Source organism: Drosophila mojavensis, unplaced genomic scaffold (assembly GCF_018153725.1).
Source record: "Drosophila mojavensis isolate 15081-1352.22 unplaced genomic scaffold, ASM1815372v1 contig_36, whole genome shotgun sequence".
Taxonomy (NCBI): Eukaryota; Metazoa; Arthropoda; class Insecta; order Diptera; family Drosophilidae; genus Drosophila; species Drosophila mojavensis.
The window spans coordinates 15,745,054-15,767,491 of record NW_025318858.1 but is presented as its reverse complement, the minus strand read 5'-3'; the positions used below and the strand labels follow the sequence as shown (position 1 = coordinate 15,767,491).

Here is a 22,438-nt window from a genome sequence, read left to right as displayed (position 1 = left end):
TACCTGAAACCAAGAAATGCCATGTACAAGCCGACTGTTTTTGGATTGGACATGGCCATTGGTTGCTCTGGGCCTTGCCTAGTATGAGACGAGGACTTGGAAGCAGGAGGAGCATGGGGAAGCAGGCAGAGATTGGTACTTGGATCTGGACAGCGGCAGCGACTGCGACTGCGACTGTGACTAAGACTAAGGCCGCTTGGCCTGGGCAAGGCAGAGATATCATCATCGTTTGGTGAGCGACTGCATCGAGATTGTCTTTGGATTTTGTGGAAAAGTCAATCGCTTGATTGACAAGTCGGTTCGTCAACATCGTTGGCTGGCTACGCAGCAAAATTCAGCAGCCATTTACTGTTTCGATAATGTATATGGCAAAAAGCGATCTTGTCTATGCTGGGCACTCGTTTCACTTCCTGGTTGGGCACTTCTTCGAACTTCTGACTGAGGGCCCTGACTCAGTACTAATGTTACTGTAGATGCTTCTTGTAGAGGTTGAGTTTTTTTGCTTCAACTGACCCACTTGGATAGAAGAACAAAATATATTTAAATTAGATCAATTCGTAATCATTTCAAAAACAATAGCTTATTATTCTTGATGTCTTGAGATTTCATATGCTGTTTGCTTATATATATTTCTGAACTTCCTTGAATCCCATTCAAAATGAATTTAATATATTTATTTTCCCTTTCCCTTTCCTCATGTTAAAAATAGACACCAAGTTACATAAAACATAGCTTGTTGTTTCAGAAAGTGCATTGAAAGAGAGCTGCTTAGGCTTTGACTTGGCATTTGTTTGGTTTTTTGTTATTTTTCGTTTGATTAATTTCCAAGTGTGAAACGAGAAAGTGTGAAAGTTGCCGGCAGGCCACTAATTAAAGTTGATAAATTTGATTTGATACTCTAGTTTTTATTTTGGTTGAGCAAATAGAACATAAAACTCGTCTTATTAAGCGCGGCAAGCGACAGACGGATTTTTAGTGGCTGTTGAATGGCTGAAAATCAGCGAAATATTAGATGATTTATTTTTATGACTGAGCGGCTACCGCTATACGCCAGAGACATATTGCCGGTGTAACTCTAAGTCCAAGTCCAAGTCCGAGCCAGAGTGTCGGAGCTAGAGTTAGAGTCAGACTTGGAGTCGGAGTCTAACTCATAAATATTTACGGCCACCACATTCGCAACTTGCTGACCAAACAAGTTTGCCAGCTGTAAATGGACACAGCTCGGACCTCTTCTGTGTTGTGCTCAGTGGCTGTTGGGTAAAGGCTGTGCTAAAAGTGCAATTAGAATGAGCTCCAACACTTGGCCAGATGCGGGCGGACGAAGGCGTAGGGCAGCTAACGTACTCGCAGTTGCAGTTGCAGTTGGATTCGAAGTCGAAGTCGAAGTCTCAGTCTCCGACTCAGTCGCATTTTGCCGACACTACGCAATCTCGTGGATCAGAGTTTTCCACCGAAACCAGTCGACTGGCAGCGCAAGCCAGTAATTCTAAGCTGCAAGTTGTTTTCCAAATGCCATGCAAGAATATTTTATACTTGATGAACGTGCAGCAGGCAGCAACTAGCATCGAGCATCGAGCAACTTGCAACTTACGACTTGCAACCGGTAACCGGTAACCAGCATTTGCCGCAACAGTAATGCCAATAAAACAACCAACAACAACAAGGCTAACAACAACAACAATATCAGAAGTAGCAGCAGCAGCAGCAGCCGCTAGAACAACAGCAACAATTACGAGCAAAGCAGCAACAACTTTTGACCTAAATTTCAACTTAAATGCATTTTAAATTCATTGAATCGATCTGCAGCAGCGACCACAGAAGCAGCAGCAGCAGCAGCAGCAGCAGCAGCAACAGCAATAGCAACAGCAGCGACAGCAGCAGCAGCAACATTTTTTATTCAATTTCAAATTAAAAAAGACTCGAACTAAATTGAACCACGAAGAAATGTGGATGCAACCTCGACAATTTGATACACTACAAAAATTGTTGAGGACTAAATATTGCGATAATATTTAGATTTTTATGAATATTGGTAAAAAAAAAAAAAAAATCGTTCTCAAATTCCTGTGTAAATCGAATTATCGGTATACTATATTATTAATATTGGAATATATCGATTTTTTGTTACTTATATATTTTTATAAAATCAAATATGTCACAGATTGTATTCCTTACTCAATAAAATCAATAAATAATAATAAATACATTAAAACCTAAAATAGATAAATAAAATATAATATAAATATAGAAATTATATATTCTAATACATATTATATAAATATATTATATTAAATATAATTTGTTGAAAATTAAAATAATTAAATATTATATAAATACAAAATAAAATAAGCATATAAAATATAACATTTTATTTAAATATAAAAAAAAAAAAAAACATATTAAATAATTTAAATAGGACAGAACTGGACTGAAATATTATATAAAAAATATATTTATTTGATTAAAATTCGTTTGTAAAATTTTTTCTAATATCCAGCAGATTATTCATTTATTTTGCGTCTATCAAAGCTGCTGAGAATTTACGAATAAAATTATTCAAAATGTATTTTATTTTTATAAAGCTACATATATAGCTCTTATATTGTATTGTTCATTTTAAGTTTCGTAAATCAGAAGAAGTTGATTATAGAAATACCTATATACATGTATGTGCATTTCTTTGCAACTCAGATAAAATTCGATGCTTCTGATTTAATATTTCTATTGGATTTTTGCAAGTTGATGAAAATATTTTGCAAGCCAATGCGAAAATCTTGAAGATAGTCATCAAGTGCTTCGCACATTGCAAACTGTATGAAAAATTGTGTGGCACTCATTATGGGAACAAGTTTGGTAATAGAAAAATAGAATTAACTATACAACTTGCAGCAAAAGTGGAGGTTTGTTGTTTTACGCGTCACGTTGGTGTTTGCTTGACTTGTTTTTGTTTAGCTAGCTGGCTTGCTGTTGTTTTTGTTGTTATTGCTATTGCTGTTGTTGTTGCAATTGTGAGTGCACCCATCGGCTTTGATAGTTGGCTGGCATGTCGTCAGCGTCGACGTCGACGTCGCTGTCTCCGTCTTTGTCTCTACCTCCTACAGCAACAATGCCCAGGTCGTCTGTTTTCTTAGACGCAGTCGTCGTCGTCGTCATCGTCGTCGTTGTTGCTGTTGCCGTTGCCGCACACACAAATTGAGCAATTCCAGTCAACAACTCCTACTTCTAGTTGAAAAGTAGCCAAGTTGTTTTACTTGGTCTAAACCAGCAGCAACAGCAGCAACAACAACAATGCCCAACAACCATTAGTCAATATCAAATACGGTCATACCCCATGCTAGCAGGTTCTTTTTCTTGCTTTTGGTAATTTCGACTTGAAGTTTCTGTTTGTTCTTTTCACGTATTTTTTCAGGTGCTTAACTGCTGCATTCGTAGTCTCAAAGTTAATTTTTGTTTTGTCCCAAATAACACAGAACTCAATACGGGTCACAGCCAAATTAGCCAATGAAGATCTGTGGCTTAATATGTAAACAAATGATATGAAATATTATTCATACATAAACAAATTTTTATACATTATTTTTAAACTAAATTAAAATATGAACAAACATAAAGTACAGGTTTATGCTAATATGTTTCTTAAAATGGGCATAGGAAATTATTTGTTGAGTTTCTGTCTGGCTGACGATGTAAGAGATTGGTAATAAGCAACTGACCTTAATCACAATAGTTAGGAAGTTGAATTTTAAGTTAATTTATGTAAAATATGCGCAAATAAAGTTTCGTATGTAGGTGTGAAAATTACATGTAAAACAATTGCCTGTCAATAGTTTGCTTAACTTTCATGAAATCTCAAGCTCATTTTTGTCGAAAATGTAAAAATGTATTCACCTTTTATATTCTTTCCATGTTGCAAATAAATAAAAGGTATATTGAAAAGAAAAAAAAACCTATTAAAAAGATTTTTTTTAAATGTTTAAATATTATAAGAGAAAGCCCCAAAACATTTGCAAAATTAGTTAATCCCCATTATTAAATAGCTTTTTCTTAAAGTCTAGGAAATTATTTCTCTAAACATATATAACTCATGCGAGCTACATTTCTTATTAGTTACCTCAATATATAATCTAGAGTATCTGAAAGTTTCTTAAATTCCTCTTCTTATCTAATTAAGTCATTATAGAGTATCTTATGGAAATATCATATCTCGCTGAACTGCAATCGCATAAGGAAACTCGATTCTATATCTTTCGAAAATATCACAAGCCATAAACCTTTATGGATCTACAAGCACAAATATATTCTATAATGAATTTTAAGTGTATCAGCTAGCGGTTTAAAAAACTTCCCTTGAAGACTTAAGCCATTCGAGATTTATTCTCATCATCTTATTAAAATTTCATATCTGAGTCTATCAAGCTAAACTGAGCTGCAATTGCATAAGCCAACTCTAAAGAGTATCTACTAGTCGCTCACACTTCTGATCTACTCAATTCACTTCAGATATCCTCTAATATGTGTACCATATTGAATTTCATTTGACTTTGTTCTTTAATGGATTTTGCGCTGGTTTTTGACAGATTCGTTAATTGACATTGGAGCAGAAGTTTAGCGCGCCGAGAGCAACCTTATGAAACTGCATCCCATTCGCCCGAATGAGCAGTCGGGCGATCGACCGGTTGGGCATTAGACGATGATCATCATCATCATCATCAGCAGACGCTTAAAATCATTATGGCATAAAAGCAAAATCAGCTATTGTAACACTTAACGGTTTCCTGCTGTCTGCGCAGAGCTTCAAGCTTCAAGCTCAACTGAAGTTTTTTTTTTTTTTCATTTTAGCGATAAACGTTTCATGTTCCGCGCCTCGAACCCAACCTGGGACATGTTCTAATCCTGTTGATCTCGCACATTTTGCGTGGCCGCACGTACACACACACAGGCACACTTACATATTTGCATACATGTATGTTGTTGTTGTTGTTGTCGTTTCGGATGTGATCTCTGGTGCTGGCATTTGTTTCGACAGTGGTAGGTTCTATGGCATATCGCTGACAGAAGTCAACTGTCATGTTGTATGTTTCATGTATGCAAATGACGGAAGTCTGGCAAGCTTTTAACGACTCTTGATACCCTGTTATCATCGAATTGCAATTGCATGCAACTCTGACTAGTCAGAGATAACGTTATGGATCGGTTTTATATTAATCTTCATGAATTTGGAAAAGAATCAAGTTTTATTTTGAATTAAGCCTCTGTCGACAGCTTATGTTTTTTATAGGGCTTACCTCACACGTTTAGCTAATACCAAACTATAATAATAACTGTATAATGATATTTTTAATCAGCTCAACGTCTTTTTACTTAGTTCAGCGCCGAAAGTTTTATCGTTGTCGGCTTCAATGATTGAACTCATACACTAATCGAACAAAATGTAATGCTCTTAGAAGAAATTGGAATTTGGGTTAGAAAAATGTTTACTTTTGTAAGTAATAAAGTCAAGTTGTCATCTACAGCATAGAACACAGTTGATAATTTTTTTATTTATTTTTTTTAAGCAGCACTGAGAAAATAATTTTTAGCTGAGAAAACAAATGCAAATGCCATTTAAGGACTCGAATCCATTTTTATTTGGCTTATTATACTTTATTAAAAATGCCTTCATGATACTGAAAGAAATATATAAAAATAAACATATAAAAAAAAAATATATGTATATATATATATATAAAAATAAAAAATAAAAAATTTTAAAATATAAATAAATGTGATATATTATAGACTTCAATAAATTGTAATATAAAGAAGAGTGTTAGTAACAAATAAATAAAATTCAGAATAATAAAACTTACAAATAAAAATTTGTATTTAATAAAAAACAAAATAGTAAAAACTAAATACAAATTACAAACAAAAAATCGAATTTAATAGCTTGAAAGACCTTTTTAAATAGTAAGCCTTATGATATTCACAAAGGTTCTTTCTGTGCTGCTGTTCAGGCTAATCTATGATTATGAAAGCCTTTCGCTGCAAACGCTACCTGACTTGATTTCAATTTGTTAATCAGGTTGAATTTTGCAGTTAACATACTTCTGGCTGATTCGCATTTAAGTTATTGAGCAAACTCTTGTTTCACAATCGCTGCGATTGCGTCCAGAACAGGTAATGTTACAGCTCTGGCCAGATTGGCGACCTGTTCGTGATTATGACTGTCATTTGCTCTCTCTCTCTCTCTCTCTCTCTCTCTCCCTCTCTCTCTTTTGGTCTCTCATGTGCCCCTCAATCTTGCAAAAGAATAGAGTTCAAAAGGCATATTTTTTATGATTATGAGTGCACTTAAAGTTTGTGGGGCCTTTTTGAAGCAATTATTTCGACAAGATCCGAGACGAGGCGTAGTATATAAAGTTGCAGTCATGGTAGAAGTCGACACGGGCCAAGCGAGCCAAACGGGCGACTGAGACACCGAGCGAGTGAGCGTTGTTCCACTTTTCGATTCTCACTAATTGATCAATCGATTTTATAGTGAATGAAATGTGAAATCCTATCCGAACCGATATAGTCATGCCGCATCCATAAATAGACTCTGGGCCGACTTGTGCATTTGGTTTCATTCATAAAAATTGTAAGAATGGCGGCCGGCTTAGCTTTCGTTGTGGCAGCGGCAGCCAATTTTGTAATTACAACAACAACAACAACGAAGCCATCCAAACGGGGCCCATGTTTGTGCGGGTATTAGGCGGCCGAATCGAACCTTTTTGGGTTGTGCTTCAAATAAAGACATTTGTGCCAGTTTTTCAATATGGTCGGACGATCCGATCCATTGGCCGCCTATTTCCAACGCCACTCGTACTCTCCATTCATTCATTACGGCTTGTAACTAATTTTTTTGTTTTCTTCTTCTTTTCTATTTTGCAGGTAAGCTACCTTTGTCCGGCAACAATTCCATTCATAATGCTTATCTATGCCGGCCCAAGCGATACTACTTACTATCTCTAAGTAGCTACAATTTGTGCCAAGGACGGACGGAGAGGCGGTAGCCTGGTATTTGGTAATAGATAAGTTAGTTAAGCTGCATAGATTCGGACAGGCAACAACTGAAAGTAACATGAAAAACTTACTCAAGAGTAATAAAATTAAATCAAGCTAAAAAATGCATAAAAATAGCTTGAAGAAATAGACAACAAACAGTTTCAACTGGGATTGACTTGCAGTCGCAGTTCCACACTAAATGCTTGCACAGTGATTTAAGACTTTGAAACTCCTCGAAGCATTAAACGATCATGAATCGACAGCGACAACGATGACGATGACGATGACAATGACGTTGACGATGGCGATGGCGATGGCGATGACGATGACGATGACGATGATGCCGACATCAACATCGACATCGACAACGGCGACGGCGACGTGGTCCCATCATGTTCACTTTCACTTAGTGTCAACAAGGCAGTTGCAGCTGCAGCTGACGTTGATAATCATTGATCTTCATCGCAGCGAGCGCAATGCATTTGAGTGCTCGACTGTGGCCCCTGTGGCTCGGCCCCGTTCCGCCCCCTTGCCACAGATCGATCGCTGCGAAATTTATGTGCAAGACTTGACTTTGCCTATCGAAGGTTCGTTGCCATTTCTCGATTGTCGTACGAACGCAGTTTAGCCGCTTTTCCTGCTCCGTCCTTACGTTGAAAACGAAAGTAGCTATGCCTTTGACTGTCTGGCGAAAATTTATGCTGTCGCGCAATTATTTCGATACCCATTACAAATACCCAAATGGAAGAGGTTATACCAATTTTCGCTCAAGTGTACGTCGGGTGTGCGTATGAAGAAATGTAAGATAATATTATTAATAGATAGCTCTGAAATGATATATTTATAATATAATCTATTATATTATCATATCTATAAGATAAACATTAATATTAATTAAACAATATTTACTTTTATTAAAAATAAATTGATAGTAAGGAAAATATAATAAATATGATCAATATATATATGAAAGAATTATTTATTAAACATATTTAAATATAATACGGCTATCAATTTTGAGATTTTAAATTAATAAGAATTTTTGGCAAGATACGCAAAACTTTTTTTTTTTTAATCCATAATTATAGATCCATAGTTTTTTATTAAAAACATGAAAGTATTGAATTGAAGTATGTTAATATGTGTTTTAACCAAAGTTTTTCAAACATCATTCACATATTATTCAATTTAATAAATGTCTTTTGAACAAAATGTTGTTGCATTAAATACTTGATAAATAATTTTATATATATTATATATAGAATAAAAAACATATTTTAGTAATATTCAGTTTAATAAAATATTATTTGAATATTCCTATGCTTAGTTTTTAGCATAAGAGTATTTTATTATAAGATTAATGTATTTTTGAATTTTTTAAAGGAAAAAGTCCAAAGTTTACCTAAAGATGGGTATCTCGTTGCCGAACCCTCAAGTCCATTGCACATTTCTTGTTGCGTGACTCTCTGTACTTTTTGACTCTTAAACTTTTCCTCTGCACTGGCCATGCTATCTGCTTAATCATGTGTGCTTAGCAAAGACGTCACAAGGTAGATTCGAGTAGATGATAACAGCGTCTAAATATTTATAAATATATGCGGTATGAGCCTACAGTTAAGCAGCCATATTTCATATTTTCTGAGCATAAACAGAAATCATTACCATTTCCTTTTCTCTGTTGGAGTTGAAATAGGTTTTAAGCTAAAAATAATGTTTCTCTGTTATGTTTAGCAGCAATTTGCCTTGCACTGTTTTCCAACTATTGCCTTGACTCGCTGGCCGGCTCGTTATGTGTTAGTTAATTGGCAACGAGTTGTTGACCTTTCCCGATGAACCAACTTGATTTTCCGTTTTCCAAAACTCATCCAACTTTCGCATGAGGCCCCCCGAAGCGTTGACATTTAATGATGGATTTGACACACAAGGGCAAGCAACAATTTTGTTGCTTATTTACGGACTTTGATTGTATGATGTCTTGTTGTCCGTTGCCCGTTGTCTGTTGACTGTTGCATGTTGTCTGTTGTCCGTTGTCTTTTGACTGTTGCATGTTGTCTGTTGTCCGTTGTCTTTTGACTGTTTCGAAGTAAACATGATTAATTTGCACTGCCTTACCACATTTTTTGTTGCGGGTGGTCCTTTTGCGGATAAACGTTGTGCAATAGCCATTAAAAATGCTGATTGATTTACGAACAAAGCAAGACGTATTAATTCAGATTGAATTTAAACTGAATGCTTTCGATGTGTCACGCAAGCGTAAAAAGTGTATTCGGGAATGCATGAACAAGACTAAGCAGGTGCAATGTGACCATATCTGCAGCTGGATTTGCTACCAAACACGTCAAATGAATGAATTTTGTGACTGATTCTGAGTACAGCAATTTAATATGAATGATCATACTAAGATATAGAGCGGAAAGTTTTTAATATGCATTAAAAGACTTCATATAAACAGTGTGACCGTATATATTTTCCAATGGGCGTAAGACGATAGTCTGAATAATCATGCTGAAGCTTTTATTGGGAAAAACTCTCCGCTAGAACTAGAAAACGAGAGTGTGCCCGTATAATCTTGAAATTTATTAGCAAACAGATTAGATACAAATTTTTTTTTGTGCATATGCCTTAACATATGCTTTAAAATTTCACGGAAAGTCTAAACATTAATTCTAGAAACGTTTAAAAAATATACAATTCTTAATTACATCCATTAGTAATCAGATTAAATGAAGTTTTGATCGCTTAGGGTAATGGCTTAGGTAAATTCAATGAGTATTCTAAAAATATTCAAAAGTCTAAAGTACCAATAAAATAAGTCGATGTTATACATTTCAAAAGAAATATCTTTAAACATGTATTATATTTTATTTTTAATTCTTAGGTCATTCCCAATAAAGTAGAACCGCATTTTTGTACCAATTTCCATTACTATACAGACTAAACTTTCCTATACTTATACTTTACTAAATGATAATCAATTTTGTAATGCTAACAACTATTTATCCACTTGAATGTGCATTTAAATGTAATTCGAAAAGTGTCTAAAAACTAATGAGCTTCAGTGTGACCGTTTGTTTAGCTGAACCTTTTACCCAGCGGTTTCATTTTATTTCTTTTGAATTTCACATTACTCACGCCTCACTGAACCTAATCAATGATAATAAATTTGTAATGTTAGTAACAGTCTGGCCAAATGGGAATCCATTTGCCAACTTGGTCACACTTGGCGATTGCAAAACTTTCCTTTTCGTTTTGCATCTTGCAGTTTGCAGTTCGCATTTTATTCACTTTCGTTTTGTGCACTTGGAGCTCAACGCTGCCAAAGTATTTTATGTATTTTTAAATGCATTTCTAAATGAATTGTAATATGTATGGCTGTATGAGTCGCCCGTCGTCGCCGTCGTTGTCGTTGCCAGGCACGACCTGCGATGCCTATCTATCTATTCCAAGAGCCAAAACGCCAAAACCCAAAAGAGTCTTTGACTTCGTTGCCGTCGCCGTCGCCGTCTCGTACTCCTTAGCTTCAGCTCACGTGGGTCTTTCGAAAATAAAAATCAAATGCAAACACAAAACACAAAACACATGTGGCGCCCAAATTCAGAGAAACAATCCAACCAGTCAAACAATAAAACAGTTGAGGTGATTTTTACTTTTACTTGCCAAGGCTCATGTGCACGATTTTCCAGCCAGCCAGCCAGCCAGCAGCCAAAACGTCGATTCCAAATGCCAACTTTCAAATGGCATAAATGAAGAGACGACAGCGACAGACAATAACCGCAACAACAACAACAGCAATAGCAACAAAAAACAACAATCATGATTGTACAATAGCTATACGCATAGAGCTACCTATTAAACCTATAAACGTAAGAAAAAAAAACACCTCGAGCCCGATTCAAACAGTTTTGGCTCTCTATTGCTCTCTCGTATTTCGTCAAGTGTGAAATGCTGTCTGTTTTTTACATTTTTTATGTTTTGGCCATTGTTTTTATTATCATTGTCTGGCCGACTCCATGATTTCCATTAGAAAATCAATTTTGGACAACTCTTCTATTGTAATAGCTCAGACAATACCGAACGCATTTTCCATCCTTTGTGTGTGGCCAGCTTTGTATAGTTAACAATTTTCAGCGGAATCTAAAGTCTGGAGTAAAGTTTTAATTATTTTCGCCTTTGTATTGACTTTGGGAGTGTGGAGGCTTAGAAGTGAACTACAATGGAGTCGGTGTGTAGAATAGATCTCTGCTGTTGGCGAGGAGTTGCACATGACAGACATGTCTATACAGGCTAACCGCATCTTTATAGCCCTGTGCCATGCACCCTTCTGCCATAACGAGCTTTACGATAATAGCACAACATCTGGCGGTTGCCTCATCTCGCTGTCGGGCAGATGCAGTTGCTGCGCAATGCTCAACGAAAGTGAAAATGCTCTGCGACCCGAGCTGCCAGAGTTATTGTTGTTGTTGTTGTCGTTGTTGTTGTTGATGGTGGCTAAAGTCATGTTTTTTGTTGCCGTTGCTGTTGCTGTTGCTGTCTGGTTTCGCCTGTTACACAATGGGCACGCCCATTGCGATGGGACAATGCGTTGAAAGATAACACAAAAAGCGCCGAAAACTCGCAGCAAGTGCATGCTGCCGAGGGACAATAATATTCTGGGCAGAGGGCCCAGAAAAACTGGTCAAGCGATTTATAAATCGGTTAGCTGGGGCATCGATCCGCATCGGCATCAGGCAAACGATCTGCAGCGCCACGCACCGCCTGGGGTATAAGGCAACGCAAGGCTCTCCGCATTTTATATATTTCTTTAATGGAGCTTGAACTGTAACGCGCACTGCGGGGCAACGACCACAGAGAGCGAGCGCATTGCATCGACGACATTCGCTTTCATTTCGCCTCTGATGTTGGTCACTCGATGCACTCATTGCGACTAGCCGTGTCGTGTCGTGCCGTGTCGTGCCGTGTCGTGCCTTGCCGTGCAGTGTAGTCGGTGCCATGGCGTGCCACTGCTTTGCCACTTCCACTGTAGTATATTCACAGCCAACATCCACACCCCAGCTCTCTTTGTCTCTCTCCGGCATCTCCATCTTCCTCCATCTGGCATGCTGGCATGCACTTGCCGCGATCGCTGCTCATCGGCTCATTCGATTGTTGCACTTGATGTTTGGCTCGCACTCCCATTCCCATTCCCATTCCAATTCCCATTCGCTTTCGATTTCTTTTGAGCTTTCGATTCGTATACCCTGCAGTAGGGTATAGCTGACAGCTGACTGCGAAAGTGTGAGACTAATGCGACGTTTATAATCGCTAGTTTCATTAAATTTATATAATCAAATTTAAATTGAACTACTTTCTCCTTTTTACTTGGTAACTGTCATAACTTTACATGCGAAAAATTAATTGAAAAAAATTCATATGTGAATCGATATATAAAAATAAAATATAATATTCTATATGATAAAATCTGTTTCTAATTCCTTTTTTTCGTTTTTCTGAAGAAGAGAGGTAAATATAGAATATCAAATTTCGTATAAAAATATTGTTCAGTTCTCAATATATTTTCTTTTTACTGCTAAAGTTATTTGATAAATATACATAAAATGTATGGATGATTGGCATACAGCAATATTCGTATTTTATATCATATTATATTAGTTAATTATTTTATATATATTTTTAGTTTAACTAGAAAATTTAATTTAAATTTACTTTATTGTTTATTAAGGTTTTTATATTATTTAAATATAACTCCATTTTATACTATAATAGATTTTCTTCTTCAGTCTTTTTGATTACAAGTTTAAGTTTATACTGAAACAGTTTCTTGAAGTTCCGTCAATTATCGAGATATAAAAATTAGGTATTTGTGATTATTTAACAAATAAACTATTTTCATACTTTTCTCTAGTTATTAAATCTAACTAAATCTGAGTTAATCTGTCAATTATATATACATATACCAAAGTAAACAAATTTCCGATAAAAGCGTTATTGAAGTTATTAAAGTTGGAGAGATGTCGATGACAGTTTATCGACTATCGATTATTATTTAAATCGTAAGCTTGATCTTTAAAATGTAAGTTATTATCAAGTAATTAGGAACACATAATCACCTAGATTAACAAAATGCTGATTAGGAATATTTGATCCCCTGATTTTCCCCATTTCCAATTTGCTCAGGGCGTACACAATAAATATTGATGTGCAGCCGAAATGCGTAATTCTGATGCAGCTGCGGAGGGCGACCTCGAAAATGATGTCGATCAACCTGTTTGTTTATTGGTCGGCGGAGCGTTTTGTCTCTTTCAAGATTTGTCCAAGATACCACTTTCTACGTGGCGCGGCGGGGCGCTCAATAAGTAAGCGTGCGAAACTTATTAATCACATGCCATCATAGCCGCACATGCAGACGGTTTGGTTCGGTTTCGGTTTCGGTTCGGGTTACATGTGTGTGGTACTTATGAATGTGGCCAGATTAGGTGGCATTGGTTAAATCGCGGCTAATAACCGACAGTGGCCCTTGATCAGCGGCTGGCGGGTCGAGCACTTTCATTTTTATTTCGAGTCATGGTCGGCTTCATGCCGGAGATGACGATCGCAGTCACAACGGCTGCCTCGTCATTGATCGTTGTTGGAAAGTTGTTCTCGCACATTAATTATAAGGCTGTTTTTCTTTTTGTTTTTTTTTTTTTTAATTTTTAAATTTTTTTTATCGTCAGTTACCAGACCTGACGACCACACGTGCAGCGAAATATTCGATTCCGAGATCGAAAAGTTTCATTCATGCATCAATTTCTGTTCGCATCGTGCGACCATGTCGCGACTCACTTACTGCCACATTGAAGAGGTTCCACTTGTAAAGCAATTGTAATGAATGCATATGAAAATAGTTAACGTTTTGCCATTGATGAGTGACTGCTTATCGTTATCAAGTTGAGATTTCAATTACATTGATAGTGTTAAGACTGGTCAGGAAAGTTTCCACTTATTAAATGAAGGCAAGCAGAAGGAAGCAAACAGAAAGGCAATAAATTTATACTTACATTGCCTTAAGTTCAAGTTGACTTGATTAATTTGGCAATTAAGCATTAAGTAAAAGCAATGTTAAGGAATATTTATAAAATTCCAATAAATCATTCAAGTAATAACTAATAAGTTTATGTACACTGCGTGTTATCAGTTTATTGCCCACATTCACTTTCTTCGATTATGTGAAATACTATCGAAGCCATTTAAGCTAGAGTGAAAAGGTTTTTATCTACTTAACTAATATACTATATGTATACAAATATTCATATATATTTATTTAAAAGCTTCAGCACTGAAGTATTCGCAATTCGAATTCCCTGTATTACGAGTGCTTACAAGAATGCGATACAAGCACACAAATTTGTTTGTATCATCTGGCGCCTTGAAGATTTCATTTGCTATACTTGATGTATATATGTATATATTATTAGCAGTGTATGTACAGATGTAAGAGGTTGATCAAACTTGTTGCTTCTGTGGTATTTGCGGCTAATAATGATTAAGTCTTTGCTGTTGTTGTTGCTGCTGTGGTTGCCTGGCTTGGCTTGGCTTGAAGCTTAACAACATTAAAAATACACACAGATATAAACAAACAAAGCTGGCAAGCAGACAACAATTTCTGTTTCAAATTGAGTTAAAAGAGACAACAGCAACAGCAGCAACAACAACAACGACAACTATACAACAACAAAAGCAAACAACTTTCCACAAGCAAGTCGCAAGTTTGGCCATAGATTTGATTTGGAGTTGGACACGTTCACGTGTGCGTGAGCCTCTCGTGAGTCGCTCGCAAAGCCAAATCATATGTGTAAATATATAATATATATATATATACATGTGTGTACTTTGTTTATGTATTAGTGTGTATGTTTGTGTGTGTGCCGCAAATTGTTTATTTTTCAATCGGCATTAGCCGCAGCTGCTGCGTCGCACATGGAAAAGTGAAATTTTTCAGCAACACCTCGAATTTATGAGCAGAGCCAAATCTCCGTTAATGACTAGGCCGACTTTAAAACGAAAACGTGATTTTCGTTTTTGATTTGACATTTCGCAGTCACACAGAAAACTGAAGCTGTAGCTGTAGCTGAAGCTGCAGCTGTGGCTCGTTATCAAATTAATCGAAAACAAGTTGGCCGCAATTGAAAATCTTTTTTTGTTTAGCTGGCTTTGCTCATCTCGCAATGCTCGACACTTGAATGTCATCGCTCGGTTGGCTTAATGTCATGCATCATGATTATCCACGACCAACCTTCCTCTTAATACATATATACACCAATATATATTTACATATATATGTATATACTCTAATACTAATCGAATGCATTTTATATCTGTATCTGCACGCTTGCGCAACAGTTCGCGTCTCTGGCTGACTGTGTAAGTATAATACTTAAGCTATTCGTGGTTGTTGATGTTGTTGTTTTCAGTGAATTCATATTTGACATATTCCATTATTGACATTTTTATTTATCATTAATTAAATTAATAAGTTTATTTCTTACATAAGAAATATTATTATTATAAATGTTAGGCTCGTAAATATAAATAAATGGTATTTATAAAATTAATACCGTCTCATAACTGAAATAAATTAATTGCTATTATTTCAAAAAATTTACCATTGTTCTTAAAATTATTCTTTAAGTTTAAATTGCAAATGTGTGAAAAACAAAATAACTAAAAAAATTAAATTTAAAATTAAAATGGAACAGTCTTAATTTATATACATTCTTACATAATACTCAAAGCAATTTCTGTTAATTGAAGAAAAGAAATGAATTACAATTGACTATGATAATATGACATTATCAGAATACAAAAGGACAGAGCAAGGATGTTCTTTTAGAAATGAAACTTTATGACATAATACACTATTATTAAATATGCGCTATATTAAGCATAACAATAGAGAACAAAACATTTTTTAAATGCTATAATGCATAGCAGGTTAGTAAGTTAATTACGCTTCAGAAAATATAGTAACTATTGAAATTTAACAATTGAAATTTAACAATTAAAAACTTTGTTTAAAAATTAAAAACACGCGTTGTTGATATTTGTTTAAAAATATGTGTATTACATAAAGAAGAATTATTTAAAATACATTTACATTTTATATAAATATTAGTTTAATTATATTTAAATTTATTTTATATACATTTTTTATTGTAAGGAAACCCTTCTTATTCTAAAATGTTATATTAATATATCATTTTCATTTATTTATTTCTATTTTATATATATTTTTTTTTCTTCTTATTTATTTTTATTTCTATTTATATTTCATATAAATATAAACAATTACTTGAAATTCTGATAAACATTTTTAATATTTATATAAATGTTCATTTGATCGTATTTATTTTATATTCTTACTTCACTCTTACTTCCCACTCTAAGATGATGTAATCATATATTAGTTATTTACTCAGCTATATTTATTTTTGTTCTTATTTTATTTTAATAAAATTCTCTAAGAATCATCTATATAATCATATGTAAGTAAATCAATTGTCTCATATTTCTTATATTTTCCTATTCATATTCACTTGACTTAAATATTGTTTAGGCTAAAGAAGTTAACCAAAAGCGACCTACATCTCGGCATATACCTATGTCACCTCGACCGTTTGAGTTGACAATAGTATCGAGAGTTTTACCTGGGTACTCAGCATAAGCCTACGACTGGCGCGACAAGCGATCAATGATAGGCCAAAGCAATTGTCATTTATTGTTTGTGGGGCGACGCGTGCAAATTGCCAAGAGAGCTGTTAGCAGAGCTCCACTCCAAGCGGAGGCGGCGAGTTATAAGAACTTTTAACTATTTGTCATAAATACGTTAAGCGTGTGTGCTTTAAATGATATTTACCTGAGCTCCAAAATGCTGAAACACTTCACACATAATTAACGCCGGTACATTTTATTGGCATTCGTCATAGAATTACCCAAACATACACAAATATTCGAGTTGAAGAGTAATAGACTCCAGTGAATATAACATCATCCACCTTACTTTTCAAGTTCACAATTTTTCATTCTTTTTTTTTTTAGCATGTTTGCATTTATTGTGAATCAGGTTTCATGTAATTTCTATTCCCAATTCCAGTTGCCTTAGTCAACAAATTAATTATATTTTACTTTGTTTGTATTTTATAACTAATGCTAATTTGTTTCCGTTTTCAGGCATCACGCAAGGTGTCCAAATGCGGCTACTTGTTTGTGGCACCGGATTGGGACTTCTCGAATCCATTGTATAGAACTAAGGTGAGTTAAGATTGATTTTAGTGTTGTTGTGAGACACAATGAATTAATTTGCAAGTCTGCAGATGCCTAGAAACTGAATATTTAATCAATGAAGAGAACAATATGAAGAGCTTCTGCGTATTGAGCATTTTAAGCCCCATTAAGGGCTATTGAAAATATTTATTTGATCACGAAACTTCTATTGAGAATTGAGTATATATGTAAATATATATACTAGTATACATATATATATATATATTTTTTTATTTGATTATTGATTCTGTTTCAACTGCTGCCGCGTATCTGTAAGTTTTTATAAGGCTATTAGTAACTTAGCTCTCTTAAACAATAATAATCGAGTCTATTATGAAGCTTAATGACTGCATTGATTTAGAAATGAAATTTTGTATAGAGCTGTTTTTGTTAATCACGATATGATTATCGAAGCCAGCTTCTGCTTGTATGTAATATTGAAAATCCCAAATTAATAATAATGCTATATTAGCTGCGGAAAAACATGGTGTGCTTTGTGAAAGAAAGAAAATGAAAGAAAATGCAATTGCTAACTTGCAAAATTTTAAATTCCAATTAATTAATAGAGGTTTTAAACAACCAGATAAGGAATATGCATATCTTATATATGTGTTGGGACTGGATGGGTCTCTGTTGCATTCCCAGTAAATGTTTTAGACTACATTTCACTTTCTATTATTAAATCACTCTCGGAACGCAGCGAATCGAAATCATCTCTTTTTCATATGCCAAGAGTTTCATTTGCCTTGATATATTTGCTGCATTTTTAAACATTATTTCTATTTGGTTTACTATATTTTCAAAATATATATTTTTTAATTGTTTTGTTAAAATACTACATATTGTTATTGTTCAATACTTTAGTAGGCAGAACTTTTAGTATATATAGACATACAGTTGCTGCTTCAGCTCTAGATCTCCCATTCTGTTCAATACAGTTGGATATTCGGGATGCGAAAGAGTAGAAAATTCCTATAAATAGCAAAAATCCAAACATTCCATTTCTTTGTCAATCGAGACTCGAGAGCACAAATATATGCAACTGATCGATTGTCAGCTCACTTTCCCAAATTTCCAATTGTCTATCGTGCAGCAAAAGTTGCATAGAGCAAATTGTTCGCCTTGTCGGGGACAAAAGCACTTGAGCGAATATTTGACAGCACGGAGCCCGGTCGATTAAAGAAAGTGCCACTGGCCCTGACACTGGCAGCCAAAACCCAGGACCCGCTACCCGGTACTGTAACTGCTGCAGCAATAGCAACGGCAGCAGCTGCTGGTCTGGACCAGGCAACGCCTATTCCTCTCCAGCCGATTCGTATCTCGACCAATTAGCGAATGACGTAGCGACGTGACGGCACTCAGCGCATCGTTAAGGCTGCGAAATACTTGTATGCAAATGCCTGGCTGGGGCCGGAGTTGCCGGTTTGAAAACGGACAGCGGAGGGAGCGGGGCAGCGGGCAGAGAACTAGTGGGGGCTTTCTAGAAATGGACAAGTGTCCACTGAGGCCAAAGCAACGTCAACGTCGACAACGACGACGACGACGATGATGATAATAATAAAAGTGTGTTCATGCGCATTGCGCATTTCCTTGTTAACAACATAAATTTACGTATGTTTTTTAATGGCTGGACAGGTATTTAATTAACAATTGCTGCATAGATTCACATCCAGCGTATCAACCGGATGTGTGCTTCCATCTCTATCTCTCTCTCTCTCTCTCTCTTTCTCTTTCTCTTTCTCTCATACCCAACGACAGACAAGTGATTTCGAGGGGTGTGGCAAAAAATTTTCATGTGAGCAGTGAAATTGTTTGAGAAATTCAACAACAGCAACTCCGTTCGTACCGCCAAGTGTTGAGAAGGAATCGAATGTCTCTCTCCCTCTCTCTCTCACTCTCTCTCTGTCTGTCCGTCTCTTCCTCTCTCTCTATATACTCTTATGAGTTTAGCTGCCAGCTCTGGGTGACCTACTAGAGTTGGTTGTGTTTGCCTTTGTTGATCCATTTCTTGATCTATTCGCCGAACCCTTCGAGCCATAATTTGCCGTCTGCATTTGAGCAATTATAGCATTTCGCAGTTTACCGTTTACAGTTTACAGCTGTAGGTGCAGCCAATTTGTTTGTTGCCCCAGCCTAGGCAGCACCGCCAACTCTTTTGGATATTATTTATTCAGTTAATGTGCCCGCACCTCAAACCTGAGCCGAGCTGAAAAATCTTGCTTTTTTTCGCAAAGGCCAGCAGCTATTTGTTTGAAAACTTGTTCAATATGCCCAGGGCTTTCTCTTTGGTGGCAAAAAATAATTAGATTTTCGAGTTCAAAAAACTGAACGGCGTTTAGGCAATTTAATTTACATTCCAGCAATTAAATATCAACAGAAAATGAATTTAGAATTAGATGCTTTAGAATTATAATAAATTAATGAAGATTTTACCAGTAAGAGGCATTGGTACTTGTTCTTAAGTTTTCAGCTTGACTTTTTCGTTTGAATATGGACAAATATTTTAAGGTGAAAATAATAAATGAACACAATCTGCGACTTCAAGAAATATTTCTTACATTTATAAAGCTTCTTCTTGCATGTTATACCCACAAAATTCTTCTAAAATATAATCTGTACCTACTTTTGTCATTGAAAGGAATTGAAAGGAATCAAGGCACTTTATTTATTTTTTTAAATTTATTTATTTTATTTTTTTTTTTAACCCAATGTATTTGTTTTTAATCTACAAAGTTCAACTGACTGACTGACTGATCTTTATGGAACGTCAACATAAATCTCTGATTAAAAAAAAAAAAAAAAAAAAAAATAAGATAAATTAACAATAAGATAAATTGAGAGCTATATATTGTGCACTAAAAATTTCGCATGCATAATTCCTCATAATTTCCTTTGACAACATAAATGCAGCAATTTGGTGCAGATAATTTATCATTTAACTTGATAATGATTACACTTTCGAGTGCAATGGAACCTTGTGGGCATGGCCCTTTATGGCTCTCAGTGCAGCAGCCGCAGCCGTAGCCGCAGCCGCAACAGGTTACAAATACATAGCTACACAGGTACATATTCAGTCGTACCGTGTCTCTGCTTTCCTCTGTCGCGTCTGCTGCATTTATTAACGCGCTAGGAAACGGCTATAAAACGTACAGCTCAGAATTATGTAGATTTTTATCGGCGCGCCAAGTTTTCTGCATACAAAGTGCACAATTTTCATTTGTGAAAACCTGCCGAGCAGGCCAGAACGGAAAGGCAGACGGACTGGGGGACGGACGGACAAATGGAGACACAACACGTGGGCAACATAAGCGTTGACTGAGCAGCAGCCGATAAGCCAATGTGGAGACAACTTCGGGTGGCTGAGGCTAGACTCGTAGCCAACTGCCTGCTGTGAAGGATAACCAAAAGCAAAGCAATGCCTGGAGCCAGCTCCCCTGCAGGAGTTCAATGGCCTGCACTGAAAACTAACCGGCGAAACGGAAGTGTTTGCTAGGCAAAAGCGGCTTGGCAGCAGCCGCGTGCGGTGGCCGATTCCTGTAATGCAGCAGATGATAATCACAATCATCTTGGCCACTGTCCAGAAATGTTGTTGATTGACATGCTGCCAGCCCAGAGAGTGAGACAGCGAGAGAGAGAGAGAGAGAGAGAGAGAGCAGCCAGGCAACGGTGCGCGAATATCTTATAATTAAACCAGGAAGCGTTTGTGCTCCATGCTGCCGGCACCGGCCCAGTCCGAGTCTGGGCTGACCTGCAGCCATTTCAAGATCTGGAAATATTTATTAAAAATTATGCACGCATTAGTGCAGCATCTTGCCTAGCCGCTGTCTCTGGCGGGGAATGTCTTACCTTTATTAAGGAAATGGTTTGCGTTACGAAAATTGCACAAAATGTTGCGTATTATGATGCCGTTGTTGTTGTTGTTGTTGTTGTTGTCGTGATTGCTGTTGTCCTCCTCGTGATTGCTGCCCACAGTTTATGGTCTTCTTGATGGCAGAACTCACTATAAAAAGCTTAACGATTGTGCGATAGGGGCCATTTCGGCTATTTAACGATACGCCCACAGTGAGTTGTCTTAATTTCCTGTTAAGTGATTGGAAAAACTAATTATACCCCAGAGAGAAAAGAAAGATAGAGAGAGGCCGAGAAAGAAGAAGGAGGGAGAGGAGGGTGACGGATCCCTACCTATGTTGAACTTATAAATTCATATTACAACTAAAACACGCTTCGCATCTCCAAATAACGTAAACAAATTCGTTAGACGCTAATAGCAGTTGCAGCGTGACGGCAAAAACAGAAGCGGGCAACGGTCAACGGGTAGCGGGTAGTGGGGCAACGAAATAATATGGAATTTCACGTTTGGCCAGAGTTCAGACAGACGACTGCACGTGGGCGTGCCAACTGGAACAGAACGGAACGAAATGAAATTAAATGAAATGAAATGTTGTTGCATGTGGGCGGAACATAGGAAATGCAATTAATGAATTGTTAATGAAGTCGAATGCAACTTTATTTGTTCAATATATTTATTTTAAGTGGAAATTGATATCTGGATTTAGGTGGAAAAATATTAATATAGAAAAGGTGCTCAAATTGGTCTCTACTTTGGATACAGAAGTTGTCTAGATTATGCCAAGCAGCAGTTCAGGTATATGCTAGTCGTGCAGCCCTTTCTCACTCTGGTCGGGTATTCCATTCTCACTATACTGCTTCCATGCGATGAAACAACAAGCAGTTCGGGTATATGCTAGTCGAGCTCTCCACTTTAACCCATGCATATTTTTTCTATGATGAAAACCGCAAGATCTCTAATATAAATAGCTGTTAGTTATAGGTAGCATATATTTGAGAAAAAAACATAGACGCTACATATTAATAAAATGCTGAACGGATATATTCGCTTGGTAAAAATTATTATTATTTTTTTTTATATTAAAAATATTTGTTTGTGATTTTATTATTATTTCTGTTTAATATATATTATTATTATTATTATTATTATTATTATTATTATTATAAAAGCAAAGTATTTTTTTAATTTATCCTATCTTGCTATAATCAACATTAAAATCTACATGATTATTATTTTAAAAAATCATTTATAATTTTACTTTTA

The 22,438-nt window shown here is 36.0% G+C and overlaps 1 protein-coding gene across 3 annotated transcripts in view; it reads left to right on the top strand.

Moving 5' to 3' along the window:
- LOC6576950 (protein outspread) overlaps positions 1–22,438 on the top strand; it is a 92,939-nt gene that overhangs the window by 34,107 nt on the left and 36,394 nt on the right. For 2 of the 3 annotated variants that reach the window (XM_032729147.2, XM_032729153.2), the window contains exons 2-3: positions 15,406–15,426; positions 17,233–17,313. In XM_032729147.2, the coding sequence (XP_032585038.1) occupies positions 15,406–15,426; positions 17,233–17,313 (102 nt within the window). The remainder of the gene's footprint in view (positions 1–15,405; positions 15,427–17,232; positions 17,314–22,438) is intronic. The other variant, XM_032729148.2, reaches the window with a different exon arrangement.